The sequence below is a fragment of the Takifugu flavidus genome, chromosome 15, assembly GCF_003711565.1.
Source record: "Takifugu flavidus isolate HTHZ2018 chromosome 15, ASM371156v2, whole genome shotgun sequence".
NCBI classification, from domain to species: domain Eukaryota; kingdom Metazoa; phylum Chordata; class Actinopteri; order Tetraodontiformes; family Tetraodontidae; genus Takifugu; species Takifugu flavidus.
The window spans coordinates 5,763,519-5,778,662 of record NC_079534.1 but is presented as its reverse complement, the minus strand read 5'-3'; the positions used below and the strand labels follow the sequence as shown (position 1 = coordinate 5,778,662).

General features: G+C 44.1%; 2 protein-coding genes across 2 annotated transcripts; both read left to right on the top strand.

The window, feature by feature from the left end:
- The first annotated feature begins 3,610 nt into the window (after positions 1 to 3,610).
- prss56 (serine protease 56) lies at positions 3,611 to 9,555 on the top strand. Its single transcript, XM_057057523.1, has 14 exons — positions 3,611 to 4,132; positions 5,484 to 5,642; positions 5,740 to 5,994; positions 6,097 to 6,286; positions 6,359 to 6,467; positions 6,579 to 6,735; positions 6,815 to 6,957; positions 7,062 to 7,221; positions 7,296 to 7,484; positions 7,576 to 7,767; positions 7,876 to 8,081; positions 8,181 to 8,706; positions 8,815 to 8,921; positions 9,016 to 9,555. The coding sequence occupies exons 1-14, from the start codon at positions 4,033 to 4,035 to the stop codon at positions 9,187 to 9,189; spliced, it is 2,667 nt and encodes an 888-aa protein (XP_056913503.1). The 5' UTR covers positions 3,611 to 4,032; the 3' UTR covers positions 9,190 to 9,555.
- Positions 9,556 to 10,906: 1,351 nt separating this feature from the next.
- chrng (cholinergic receptor, nicotinic, gamma) lies at positions 10,907 to 14,904 on the top strand. The gene is made up of 12 exons (XM_057056602.1): positions 10,907 to 11,048; positions 11,733 to 11,869; positions 11,965 to 12,009; positions 12,098 to 12,222; positions 12,340 to 12,495; positions 12,944 to 13,041; positions 13,155 to 13,355; positions 13,437 to 13,551; positions 13,626 to 13,740; positions 13,856 to 14,120; positions 14,192 to 14,325; positions 14,396 to 14,904. The coding sequence occupies exons 1-12, from the start codon at positions 10,937 to 10,939 to the stop codon at positions 14,576 to 14,578; spliced, it is 1,686 nt and encodes a 561-aa protein (XP_056912582.1). The 5' UTR covers positions 10,907 to 10,936; the 3' UTR covers positions 14,579 to 14,904.
- The last annotated feature ends 240 nt before the right edge of the window (positions 14,905 to 15,144 follow it).

The following is a 15,144-nucleotide window of genomic DNA, read 5'->3' as shown; positions in this document are numbered from 1 at the left end:
CTAAATTTAATTTATTCATTTAAAAAAGCCTGAAACAGTTAATAACTGACAATAATAAGATTGTAGACAATAATGAGACTCCAGCAGGTAAAAATACATGAACACAAATTGCTTTTAACAAATGTGAGGTAGACAAATACTGCCTCCATGTGGTCTATTAATTTATCATATTCTTTCTTAATTTTGCTGCAAGTTTTTTGCTTTCCTACAATCGTTTATGAACAAATAATATAGATAGAATCTCCAATTTTCATTATATTCAACTTGACCGCTGACTGTAGTTTCTATCAAGCTAAAGCAAGCTCGCTATTCAACTAGCTCAAAGCCCTAAAAATTAAGTTGGCAATCACACATAAATCTTGAGTTGACTATGTTGATTCTACATTGTGTGAACATTGTTTGTACCTCCATAAACGGTAGCTCTCTGGCAGTTATTACTATTCTTTGAAAATAAATACATAATAATAAATGTATATAGAGAAAAAGTACGCACACAAGAATTTTCTCACCTCTTTTGAACATTTATTTATTTCTATTTTGTTATATTTAAGAATTTTGATGTTGATCTTTTTTAAAAATGCTGTAGTTTGTTGCACTGCAGAGCAGAAACAGAAACTGAAATTGTCTGAAAAGACATTCCAAAACTGTGACACTAGATGTCAGCCTCTTCAAATCAGTTGTTGGTCTGCCAGCGAGGGTTCCTCTAATCAGCCCTCAAGACCCTCTTCTACATGTTCGGCTCTCTGGAGATCCAAACACAGTCATATATAACGAGATATGGTCCCAGCGAAGGTCAGAGTGTGCTGCTACTTAAATAGAATAAAAATTATAAAGTCACAAAGTGTATTTTGTGGCTTTTTAACTGACTTGGGTGAATCAATTTGAGTTTTTACATGTCATAAACTTTCGCCCTGCTCTTTAAAATCTTCAGAATTCTACATTTTAAATTCCTCTACATAAGTGAACATCTAATGGCCAAATGGTTGCTTTAGGAAAACACGTGCTCATCATCCATCATTGAAAATCACAAGAAAATAACAGAATTTTGCCCAACACCCCATATACGAATTGTCATGTGTAGATTTAATGGAGTGCCTGGTTAATACCTCCCAAATGAGGCGAAGTGGATCCCTCATCACTGAACAGTTGGTGGGTTATGTGTATTTAATGGCAGTTGATGTGATGGTCCTGGTCATAAGAGATCTAATTACCAGCGCGTTTAACAATGACCTAATACAGGCCCGTTCAGACGAGCCGCCTCAGCTTGACTATTGTCAGGCAGTTCAAGTGTGTCTGTGCTGAAATGTTGGGAACCTCTTCGCTCTTGCGTACCCCACTGACCTAGATTTCAATTGTTTGCTGTCTGAGACAATGGGAGAAATGGTTTTATAACCAAACACAATACCTGAGTGTTATTCAACACGATTGTTGTTGAGGTTCTCATTGTGGTGTGATTTAACGCTCAGCGTTGTGTGTTTTTATTTATGGAACCTTCTCTTATGGCCCGCCGCTGTCCTTCGCGCTTGTGGCTCACAATAATACGTCTTTTTGAAACCTTTCTAGTCCGAGCAACATAATCAGCAGGAGGGCCCCCTATATGAGCTTGGTCCTGTTCAAGGTTTCTTCCTGTTCCTTCCAGGAGTCTTTCCACTACTTTTGTTGCTTGTTCCAAAGTCAGGGTCTGGGTTTCTCTGGAGAATCTAGAGACAATCTTGATTGTAACAGAAGCTATATTAAAAGAATATGTGTGTGTGTGTGTGTGTGTGTGTGTGTGTGTGTGTGGTGTGTGTGTGTGTGTGTGTGTTTGTTGGCTTGTTGGCTTGAAACCACACTCTCCCTACAGGTGGTGATGACAACAACTTGCCTTTTGATTCTTTGTTACTCGTTTGCTAACAGAACTTCTTTAATGTTCAGTGTTAACAGTTGAAAGTACCGTAGCTACTGGTTAATCAGTGGATATGGCAGAATTTTTGTCCCAGGATGGAGAGAGACAAACAGGGAGTTCTCTACGCTCGGACAGAGAAAGGAAGAGAGCGCAGAAGGCAAATTAATCAAAGGACATCAAAGGGAAATGGCTCGTGGAAGGGACAAGATCAAAGAGGGCTGCTCGTTTGTACCATGCCGCCCCATCTAGGCGCCGCCTGAGTCGGCTCTCAGATCTCAGGACCACTGCACAGCACGGGCACATGGATGACGCTAGAATACAATGCACAAACTCTAGCACACACACACACACACACACACACACACACACACACACACACACACGCACACACACACACACACACAAATGTCACACAAACTTTAACTCGCCTTTCTCAAGTTTTTTCCCCCAGTGAGCGTTTGATGATAAATTTGCCGAGCCTTCATTACCGGCCCGTGGCAGAAGCAGATGGCTCTCTTTGATTACGCCCTGCTGGATTGGTCCGCCTCTCTTTTTAATCTTTCAGCCAGTTTCTGGGCTCAAAGTCGACTCCAATTTGGGCTTCTTCTTTGTGTCACTGGTTGGCACAGTCGTTTTACTGTGCCCGGGAATACTGTGAGCGTGCCCGATTTTATTGCCTGTGGATGTGCACAATATTCTGCCTTACACACCTTTTAGAGTTATGGAATTTATCTTATATTGATAAAGTTGTTTTTCGCACACCATTTGATGAATGTGAAAGTTCATTAATGAGATTTCAGTAATAAAGGGCACACTTTTTTACGTGAAAGATTTTGGTGTCGTACTTTGTCCTATTTGTGGCCTTAGCTTAAGAAGCACCCCGGAACAGCAAAGAAATCAAGGGATAACACCGTGATAGACTTTCACCCATTAAGTCAAATGACATGACATCTAGAAACGAAACCTGAACTAACTGAAACCATCAAAGGTCACAGATTTCAGAAAAAAATTCAGATTTTCAGTTTTCCCCAAATTTGACCTACGGTAATACCACCTGCTGCCAACCACAAAGGGGGGCAGGCGGGCGGGGGCGACATTAAAATTAAAATCTAAAATTTTCTATCTTAAAATAAAAGAAATGTATTATGTAATTATGTAATAATCACGCTTCTCTAGCGACAATCAAGAAGACACCATTAAATCAAAGACACAATAACCAGAAATGATAAAACTGAATGTTCATGACCACTGGGTCTTTATGTAACAAAAGCTGAGTTCATCAGAGAAAGACAAAAGTGATGTGAACTGACAACATTTTAATGGGGTGGATAAAAGATTGTAAGTGATCAATGGAGTCGGCGGCCAACCGATGGCTTTGATGCGGCCGTCCTCAGAGGGACGCCGGGGACAATGCCCTCTTTGAGCGGCATCCAGGATGGCAAACACTTCCCTCTCTCGCGCGTTCTCATATCCTGTCACTTAACCTTTCTCCGTCTTCAGTTGGTCTTGTCACTCTTTTCGGGTGCCTGTCGAGGTCCCGCTCTCCCCTGCTGTTACATCAGCGGATATCCTTATTCGTGGAACTTTCTCCCTCTTCCTCTCACATTAATTCATTCAAATAACACCCCCTTTCCTGCTTCCCAGCCAATCATCCCCCCCTTCCCATATGACCCCCTCCCTATCAGCATCTCTCTCTCCCTCCCTCTGTCTCCTTTCATAGAACCAAACCTCTTTGTGATGTCCAGCCTTGGCAAGTTGCGCCCGATTTGCTGTCATAGTCTTAATGAATTCATCTGTTTGTGTATTGGCCATGGGAGCATTTCTCCCTCCTCCCTCTCGTTCCTGCCTCCCCACCCCACCTCTTACTAGTGTTCCCTCAGGGACTCTATATATACGAGGGACAACTCCAGGCACCTATTGTTCCCCCAAGTAAACTGAGAGACAGATGCCCTGCACCATAGAGTGGAAGGGAGCCCAAAGAGTCAGGAGGAGGGAGACTACTGGCAATTGCAGAAAGCAACTAAACACCAGGTTCCCAAAGGGACCACTGACAAAATCCTCATCCTCTGGAGGCTTCACTCCTTCCACGTGCTTTCCTCTTGTTTGCTTGCTGTCATCGTGGAGTGGAGCTCTGATGTTCTGACACCATGCTGCTCTTGATATCATTGCTGTTTGTGATACTCGATTGTTTGTTGGGAGCCCCAACGGGCCGAGAGGTCTACCGGATGCCCCAAAGTGCACTTAAAGGTATTTAAATTTTTCTTTTCTTGGACTTTTTTTTCATTTCTCCATGATCCAAGGTAGTTTTCTCTGTCAACTGGACTGTGTTTCTTCTCTATGAAGACATTTCGCCTTCTATCCTATTTCTCCATGATGTTAGTGATGACAAGAGTATTTTTTTTTTAAGTTTAGGAAATATTTTCATGCATGTACGGCATGTGTGTGCCGGTCTTTAGAGTTAAAGGGTGACCTCGAGCAGATGGATACTCCTGTAAGAGCCATTGGCTTCTCAAGGTTTCTTCATGTTTTCTTGCTCCCATTACCTCAGTACTTGACTGAGTTCTACAGTTCTTTTGAGGATATGCTTCCTATAGATACATTTTTTTCTGTTTCTGTTCTGTGTAAACACAGTAATACAGCATACTAGTTTTCTTCAGTACCAAATAACTAGGAAGAGAAACAAAAGAGAAACTTTATCACATTTCAATTATCAGCTCTTTGATTTGCATATCAGAGATGAACCTCTTCAGATGAGAGCAGTGAGAGACGTGTAGCTGTTGCTAGTTGAATTTCTGAGCACAGCACAGCATTCATACAACTAGCTGGTGATGACAGTGTGTGTTTGAAGTGTCTAGAACAAGAGACCAGGGGTCCCAGTCACCCTGGGACTGCCAGCCCATGCCCCTACGGCCTGTTCTTGCCCGTTAGCCCTGCCAGTTCGGCCCTGGCCTTCTAATTAAGACTTCAATCGGCATTGTTGTTGTCAGTGGCCTTTCCTGTGATGTAGTGCGCCACATAAGGGGGGCAAGCGGGCTGTCGGTCTGATTGATGTGTATCTGCCGAAGCTTCACAAGTGCGCTGAGCGTGATCTAGCTTTTCTAACGTGCTGCCAATGAGCTCAAAGAGCAGCATGAGAAAAGGTGGTGGTGGTGGTTGGGGGGGCTTCACACTCACACTCAAATCTAGCACACACACGCACACACACACACACACACGTGCACACGTGCACACAAACACACACACACCAGAACCAGTTCATGCTAAACAATACTCAAACAAACATGTGTCTTCTCAGTGTTCCCACAGTAGATAGCCTCCTTATCACCTGATTATCTTGATGTTTCTATGAAAAATCTGATAATTCTGGTAAATTTCAGTCCATCTGCACAATCCACCAAAACCCTATAACTGCTCAAAATTATATTTTGAGCTTTGGAGTCATTGTGACATAGTTTTGTTGCATGAAAAGCAACCTTACGGACAAAATATTCTATATTAAGGCACTGATTTGCTTTTCTCTGCTTCCTGAATCTTCTAATATTGTTTTTTTGCCCTGTTTATCTAACGTCACTCTATTTCCTGCTGTTGTTGTCTGCAGCACTGTCTGATCGTGGTACTGTGGTTCTAGAGGCAGCCATGTCTGGTGCTCTATCTGCTCTTGAGCATGCATCATCTGACAGAAGTCGCGCTGAAGCCGGCTGTCGGGGCTGCGTACCATGTTTGTTTCAGGACTGTGGACAACTGACTGGTCCCTGCTGTATGTAAAATGTTTTTAAGTTGATGAAATTACATCACCAATGAGATATGTGTATATAATAGTGTCACCATAACAGCCATACTTCCTCATTCCACAGCACCTCTTTCCAGTGGCCTAACAGAACCCAGCTGTGACATCATCACTAAAGCGCAGAAGCTTCAAGATGAAGCTGAGAGAAGTTGGACTCTCAGCCAGGCCTGTGCGTACTATCAGCACCGCTGCCCACCTGGCGAGCAGGACAAGGAGAGCTGCATTCGGATCATGGGTGAGAGCTGCAGCGCCCGCGTGCTTCAGTGCAGCCTGCTTAACACGATGCAGAACCTGGAACCAGCCACGCAAACACACGTACAGGGTGAGGAGGAAGAATTACTTGTAGATGTATCCAGATTATCATCACTGGAGAAGCATCGGTGTTGTAATTCTCTTATTAAGGTAGTCTCTTTTTTCCCAGCAGCAGTGTGTGGCCAGAGATTGTCTATGGCGCAGAACGTCACACAGCCTCGCTCTCGAATCGTGGGTGGCTCTCCTGCCCCTCCAGGCAGCTGGCCCTGGCTGGTCAACCTGCAGTTAGATGGTGGACTGATGTGTGGAGGGGTCCTGGTGGACAGTTCCTGGGTTGTGACTGCGGCTCATTGTTTTGCCGGGTATGTGTGCATCCCTTGTTTTCATCAGATATACATTTTCTAGCCGAGGCTGACCCTCTCTGACCTCTGCAGCAGCCGTAGTGAGAGCTACTGGACTGCTGTGGTGGGAGATTTTGACATCACCAAGACTGACCCCGATGAGCAGCTCCTTAAAGTGAATCGCATCATCCCTCATCCTAAGGTATCTTTCTAAAACATTTATTAAACTATATGATTTGTAGAGAAAAATATGCTGTATTATGAGGCCTCACCATTCATGCCATTGTAAGAAAACTATCCCCAATTTCTACAGTTCAACCCAAAGACATTTAACAACGATATAGCCCTCGTGGAGCTGACATCACCAGTGGTATTGTCCAACCGCATCACACCGGTTTGTCTTCCCACTGGCATGGAGCCCCCCACTGGAAGTCCATGCCTGGTGGCAGGCTGGGGCTCTCTCTATGAGGGTGAGTAGGAGGTAAAATAGAGGTACAGCGCTCATTAGTGAACCATCATTGATGGTGTATCTCTGTTGTATGTATTCAGATGGCCCATCTGCCGATGTGGTGATGGAAGCTAAGCTACCCCTGCTGCCACAGAGCACCTGTAAGAGCACCCTCGGCAAAGACCTGGTCACAAACACGATGCTCTGTGCTGGATATCTCTCTGGAGGGATCGACTCTTGTCAGGTCTGGACTACAATGCTGTGTCTTCAGTTAATTCATTAACACAATTGGACAATTTGTTTTTTTAAGAAACTGATGATTTATTGAAATTTTAAAATGATATTCAGGGAGATTCTGGAGGCCCCCTGATTTACCAGGACAGAATTTCAGGTCGCTTCCAGCTCCATGGCATTACCTCCTGGGGAGATGGCTGTGGAGAAAAGGGTAAACCGGGAGTCTACACACGCGTGTCTGCTTTCTCAGACTGGATTCAGGAAGAGATACGAAGTAAACCTCCAGCAACATCACGATCCTCAATCCTAAATGTTTCTAAATATTGACGCCACTTATCTTTTCTTTAGAATCTCTCGGAAGCAGAGAACCAACATGTACAGAACTTCTTAAAACAACAGACATGACAGAGGAAGAACAGAGGTCAGAGTTTAGCTCACTATGCCACTTCTATAGACTGACCTGCCCCCCCGGTCAGTCCACCAGTGCTTGCAGCCAAATGGCCGAGGACAAGTGCCTCACCCGCTTCAAAAAATGTCGTAAGTTGCCTTACTCTAAAGTGCAGCGTGATGGATTCAGGACATTGCTCAGGAGTTTCTGACCCGTGGCTTTGCTCTCTCTGCTGTCCAGAATTGCGCTCCTTCCTGCAGACCCTGTTGGACTTGCTCCAGAGGGCTGAGGACTACATCAGGGACAAGGTTGACCTGACCTTCTTCACTCAGACGCTGCCTCAGCTGGTGGAGCATATCTACAGCGTGTCTTTCACTCACACCAGAGAGAAGCGGGATTTGGGCCTGAGACAAAGTCTCACACAGATTGATGGTACATAATCTCGAAACACATTAATCTCTTAACAAAAGCAAGATTTATTGACAATTCAGATTTAAGTAGCATCTGTAATAATCTGTGTTGTTTACTCTGGTGTGCCAGGGGTTCTGTTACTTGCAGAGCTAGACGGAGCTGTGGTGCCAGCAGAGCCTGCCTCCTCTCTGGACCTCCCTATGTTCAGAGAGGTGGGACCATCATTGGATGAGTGGGTGGAATATCTGACAACAATTTCTGATGACCTTGACAAACTAAACACATCCACGGACATCTCAAATCCAGCAAGACAAGAGGAGAAGCTTTTCTTGCAGGTGGGCTCTCGCGATGAACGTTCAAACTGTGTCACTTTGTGAAGTTGAACTGAAACCTTAACTGGAACTTTTCCGTTTATCTCTGCATGTCATCTCCAGTCAGAAGAGTCTTCGGTACCTCAGCTGCAGGGGGAGTTTCAGAACGTTATCTCTGCATTGCGCTCTAAATTAAACTCCAGAGCTGCTCCCCATGTCCTGCACTTGGACACCAAAGAAGTCCAGGATGAACAAGAGCTTCCCAACAATCCCAGAGTTCCAGTTTCTCCCACAGGGGCACCATTCTACAGCAGCTCTTCCTCAACTAACTGGGAATCCCAAAAGCCTTGGTCTCTCTCAACAGCTCTGACGAATGAAGAGAATTTAAGGACCCAGGGTGAGCTTGTGACAGAAGGGGATACTTTTGAAAGGAGCCCCACCTCTGAAGACTCTTCTTTCCTTAAGCACGGCAATGGAATGGAATTAGGAGCCTTAGATTTACTGCCTGCGCTGCAGACGGCAGCTGTCACAGAGGGCGCTCGAACACAACCGCCGGCTGTTGACATAAAAGCTGGACATACTTTAAATCTCCACAGAAAACACAGGAGTCTTCTCCGTAAGAGGCAGACATCAGGGAGCAGTGGAAAAAGTAGGCACCGCACCCACGTTTCAGAAATGTTCAAGAGAAATCTTTTTGCAACATGATCTGCTCACGGCAAATTGTTTCTCAGATGAACATTTGTCTTTGGTCCTGCAGTTTGTCCTGGAGTGAAAGAGACCTCACAGCAAGTCAGCCAGGTTCGAAACTCATACAGATGGGTCTTAAACATCCCAGGCAAGAACTTACGCATGAACTTCCAGGAGGTAAATTAGCATCCAAAACAAACACGGTGACGTTGAAAAAGTTCTTTCTCGCTTTGAAAGTAACAAATCTCTTTGTGTTTCTTATGTTTTTTAGGTCTTAGTTGATTTAAGTTCAAAGAATGATCACGGACTCTACCAAGCACGGGTCAGAGCTGTAGTCGGCGGGAGACCTTTGACCTTCTACAGTCTTGTAGGTTTGGAAAATGATTCATTCTACCGTAGCGTGCCAAGAATCATCGCTTTGGCATTGGAGGGACTAAAAACTTAGCTGGAGCAAACCAGCAGCTGAGGCGAAATGCACACTGGCATAAACAACAATGCTGTGAGAACATTTTGTTTTCCTGGGTACACCAACCAAGAATGGACCAGTCTAAGTATCAACCACTCATCATATCCAGGATATGTTTTTGGATGTGGGTGGAGACACAGCCTTGTCTAACTTATGAATCCGTACAAAATCCTAAATTATTTGTATTGTGTTTTGCAAAGGTTGAACCTCTTGTGAAGCTCACGGACTGTATATATTATACATATTGTTGCATTCTTTTTGACATATTTATTTATATGGAGCAAATTATTTGTATTTTTGTAAAACAAAAACAAATGTATGTGAATAAAATCCCCATCTATGAAAGGTTTGGAATTTTCCTTTTTTCAGATTGTGGTCCTGTACGACCAAACTGAATTTCGAGACATTTAAATTAGCTGCTGCGCAGGGTTGCTAATCCTGTAGCATTTTGCAACCGGTTTCCAGTCTGCTTACTGGCACAGAGATACTCCAGAAAGGTCCAGAAGGTTCTCAGTGTTAAGTGATTTCTATGAGACCCCAGACTGACCTCGATCCTCTGACCCCGAGAGGCTTTACTGTCAATGTAGCAGCTGTGCTCCAGTAACAGCACCTCCCACCTCTCGCTTTATTCGCTGCTAATTTCCGGGACGAGACACCGCACTAGTAGCCTGACCTTTTTTATGTCCGACGCGAGTCACAACATTGCGAGGAGAAACAGTTGTTGCTGGAGGAAGACTTGCTCTTAAGTATTAAACATACTGACTGCTGACCTGCTCACGATGTCCAGGCCAGTGTTAGGCTGAATGAGTCCAAAGAATCTAAAAAACTAAGTTCAAGTGACATACAGGGACATTAATGCAACAGCTGGGTAAACACACACTTCTCCTGCAACCTATTTGCTACTTTCTATGGCTTCTGTTTCTATACATGTGTAGAAATATTTTTGTGATGCCCACACACACAAGCTTTGTTGTTCAAGACACATTTAGCAGCTGCTTCGAGTACTGTGCTTGTTAGAGATCTGTTCATGCAGCTCTCTGAATGACAACAGCCAGGTGCACCCAACAGATTTAAAATACAGTGTGTGTTTTAATGTTGGAGTGTAACACTGGAGGGCAGCCTGACTACAACCATCAAGTTGTGTGTGTGTGTGGGTGTATGGGTGTGTGTGTGCATGCACATGTGTGTGTGTGTGTGTGCGTTTGTGTGTGTGTGAAATGTGGCTGTTTTATGTATAGGGTCCCAACATAGAACTTTTCAGTCATTTACCACAATTTTAATCTTCCATTTTAAACCGGAATGTTTAGAAGCAGAGAGTAGAATTTAGACTGAGATTAGGAATAAATATAATGTGGATAAGGTTTGAATTTTACAGAGAATATACAGAATAGACAATGAATGAGTGTTGATATAAAGCCCCTACAATTAAAGTTGCAGAAATGCGTATGTGTGTCTGTCTGTGTTGTGACAGCTGGCTATGCAGTACTGGAAATAAACACATGAATTTAACCCTAACAATCATCAACTCCCCCATCAACCCCCCACCCACCATTCCTGCAAATATCAGCCTTCCTATTGGTGTGGGCCCAGACTTTTGCTGGGAAACACACACACACACACACACACACACACACACACACACACACACACACACACACACACACATACACGCATTATATTTACACACACACACACACGGTGCCTGTGACTGCATCCAGTAGCGCCCATGTGTGTCAGATTAGCATTGTCTCAGAGCAGCGCTGTAGACAGTCTAATGGATTCTGGATGTCCGCTCTCTCTGTCACTCTTCATCAGGGTGTTTATGATTTCTGCGGCAGGTAGGAAATGCTGGTTATTCAGCACAATAGTAAATACTCAGAGATGTAGGAGTCTAAATATAGTGTTATATGTATTTTCTAGGTAATTTATAATTCAGGATTTATTATACGACATATATGCTTTTTATCTTTTATGACATGGTCATTCCTTCTTGTTTCAGATTAAATGTTAAATGTTTTACAGCGTTTTTACATGTTTGCGCTGATAAAATAGTTGAAATTGCCAACACCATGACAACCTAAGCGCCTACCCAATCAAATCCGTATCTCACGACTGAATGTAATTTACTCTGAGTATTTTACTTAATGGTTATTTTGATGTACTTTACTAGTATGTTAATATGTTATTCTTCCTTTTATATGATGGTAATTTAATAAATTTTAATTACAGTAATTAAGTTTGATGTGGATAAAATGAAGATGTTTAAGCTTTTATCCGAAAGGCTTCTTCACTTCGTAAAAGGGAAACAGTCCCAGGTTTGTAACTTCCTGGTGGCTTTAACATTTTTCCTCCCTGACTGGATCTTCAAGGAAAAAACAACCCAGACATAAACCAGTAAATTCTGTCATCATCATCATCAACAGCGAGGAGTGTGAGGGCCTTCACGTCGGAGACAAGACTTCAGTTAGAAGGCATACAACAGAACAATGTTACAAATTGTGCCGTTCATCCCGTTTATTTAGCCTCAGCCGTCAACCTCGAAGGGGAGCTTTTCAAGGATTTAATGAAGGGCTACAACAAGAATGTTCGTCCCACAGAAAAGAGCGGTGACATCACTCAGGTGGACATCAAGATGACGCTCACCAACCTCATCTCCCTGGTAAGTGAAATACAATCAAGTGGTTTAATTTTAACACAACAGCTGATCCACAACTGATGGTTGGCGCTGTTGTTTTTAAAATATCCGTCCTTCAGAATGAAAAGGAGGAGGCCCTGACAACAAGCGTATGGATAGAACTGGTAGTGAAACATCACCGGACTCTGTTTTTTTACTATTCATATCGACTGAACAGATCTTCTGTCAAACCCAAAGTGTTTCTGCATGTAGCAATGGTGTGACTACAGGCTCAGGTGGGACCAGCCGCCCAGGTCCACTCTCTACGGGAACATCACCAAACCTTTAAGGATCCCCTCCAAGATCCTCTGGCTGCCGGATATTATACTGGAGAACAAGTGAGCATAACAACAGATGGCACAACAGGTTTTATAGCCACTGTGTTAATTTAATACATATTGGGTTGATAAAGACAACCACGTGAGAACGACTCATCTTGATCTCACCCACAACAGTGTGGACGGACAGTTTGAGGTTGCCCTCTACTGCAATGCTCTGGTGTCTCCTGACGGATGTGTTTACTGGCTGCCTCCTGCCATTTACCGCAGCGCTTGCCCCATCACCGTCAACTACTTTCCCTTTGACTGGCAGAACTGCACCATGGTCTTCCGGTTAGTGATTTTTGCCGTCCTCCGCTGCGATAATCCCTGCCACGTGAGGAGCAACTGTGAGATGGTATAATTTCATTATTGTCTTTTGCTGATAATTACAGAGTTGATGAGCGGTGATGGGACCTTTAAGGCCCGCGTGGTGTTTCCTCACCGATAATGTGGGTCAAACACATCGCGGTTTGATTAATTTGTCACTCTGAATTGCCCACAAGCAATTGTTTGTCACTATACATCAGGCCTGTGATGATTTGTCACCTTGCCCAGCTGGGACAGTCTCCAGCCTCCCTGACACCCTGCATAGTATCTGTGGTAACAGAAAATGAATGGTTGTCACCACAGAGTTTGGATTTAACCCTCTCTATTCTATCCTTGATCCCCCTTAATGTTTTATTAAAATTCAGTGTCTAAAAACTAAAATGATTTTCAGCTATCCTCTTACTGTTTTCAGCTCACAGACCTACAGTGCCAATGAGATTGACATGGTTTTGAAAGTGGAGGATAACCACACGCTGGAGTGGGTAGATATTGACCCAGAGGCTTTTACTGGTAATGCAACATTATTGGCTTCAAGTGTCTCTGAAGAATAACAACAGTTTCTTGACTATTCTTTCATCTTCCTGCATTTAAAAATGAATTTGGCCATCTTCTTATACTGATAGAAAATGGGGAGTGGGCGATCAAACACAGGCCTGCTAAGAAGGTGATCAACAGTCAATACACTAAGGATGATCGAGAGTACCAGGAGGTGATCTTCTTCCTCATCATCCAGAGAAAGCCCCTCTTCTACATCATCAACATCATTGCTCCCTGTGTGCTCTTCTCCTCCCTCTGCCTCCTGGTCTACTACTTGCCTGCCAAAGGTCTCCCTCCCTTATAGGATCTTGATAAATAAATACTGTATGATTGTTTGCTATCATCCCAGTTTGCTTTTCATTCTGCAGCGGGTGGCCAGAAGTGCACCATGTCCGTAGCCACCCTCTTGGGCCAGACTGTTTTCCTGTTCCTCATAGCTAAGAAGGTTCCTGAGACCTCTAAGGCAGTGCCTCTTATTGCCAAGTAAGTTTGGGCAATCACTCCTGGATTTACAGCCAAAACGTCTGATGGGGGGAAAAAAATCTTTTGCATTTCAGGTATTTAATGTTTGTGATGTCAGTGACCACGATGGTCGTGATGAACTGTGTGATAGTCCTCAATGTGTCCTTGAGGACCCCCAGCACTCACATATTGACAGACGCAGTTCGAAAGGTGAGACTGCCGACCAACCAAACACTTCTCTAAATGTAATGTCCTCTGACCAGGAAGTCAGCATGGAGCTGTTTGCCACTGGATAAACCTCTGACCTTCTAGTGTCAACTTCTAGGTTCTCTTAAATATCCTGCCCCGCTTGCTGAAGATGCAGATGCGGCCCTGGACACCAAACAATGACAGCACTTCTGAGATTAGAAACAGGGAACCTCTGGCCACGGATGGAAATGGCATCTTCCTGGTTCCCTGCAGGCGCCGCAGCTCCATGACGCTCATCACCAAGGCGGAGGAATACGCGATGAAGACGGCTCGGTCTGAACTCATGTTTTCCAGACTTAAAGAGAGAAACGGGCTGATGAAATCAGTACTGGAGAAACTGCGTGAGTGTTTGCGCAGGCTTGCATCTGTCAAGTGTGAGCACAACTGTAAATGCGTCGACATTTGCACACAGATGACGGACTGGATGGAGGAACACCCGAGCAGCTCGGTATCAGCCTGGCAAAGGCCTCTCCGGAGGTGAAGAAGTGCGTGGCCTCCTGCAAACATATTGCTGAGACTGCGAGGCAACAGAGCAACTTCCAAAACGTAAGGCCCACCGTCCTATTTTATCATCCGATATTTAAAATGCATGACTGGGAATCTCTCCATTATTCAGGAGAATGAAGAGTGGTTCCTGGTTGCCCGGGTGATTGACAGGGCCTGCTTTATCGTCATGGCATCTGTGTTTTTTATCGGCACAATCGGGGTCTTCCTGATGGGGCATTTCAACCAGCCTCCCTCCGCGCCTTTCCCCAGGGATGCCAAGACATATCTGCCACCGATAAATGTCCTGGGGTGAAGCAGGACAAAATCCCTGAATTAACTTTTCAAGCAAAAAGCTGCAAATCTGATGGTGCTTGGGAGCAAACTTTCCACTGGCAACCAGGCTCAGAGATGATGAAGAAGATACAGTTACAGGTGTATTTTCAATTGCTATTGGGGTCCTGTAGACCCTACAGGTGATTCACAGCACAGGTGTTTGATCCGTGATAGTGTGTAAAGATGTCAGCTGTGACTGAATATGAGGTTGGGAATGTTTTCTTTCTATAAAAAGAGTTGTTACTGTTGACATTTAATGACTTCAATAAACAGTGACCATGACTTCATGGCACCACCTTCTCATGATTTTTGTTTTGATGCTTCTTCAAACTTTCCTTTATTAAAGCTCACTATCCTATTTTATTCAAAATACAACTGCTGCTGCACATTTGTGTGTGCGAATCAAATCTTTCTTAACCCCCCTTTGTTACTGTGGAAGCAGGACTTTAATTAAACGGCTGAGCGGCACTTTGCTGGGGCAACAAAGGCCAGATCCGGCTGGTTGATATAGAAACGACTTTGGGGAGGGTGAGAAGAAACTAAAAG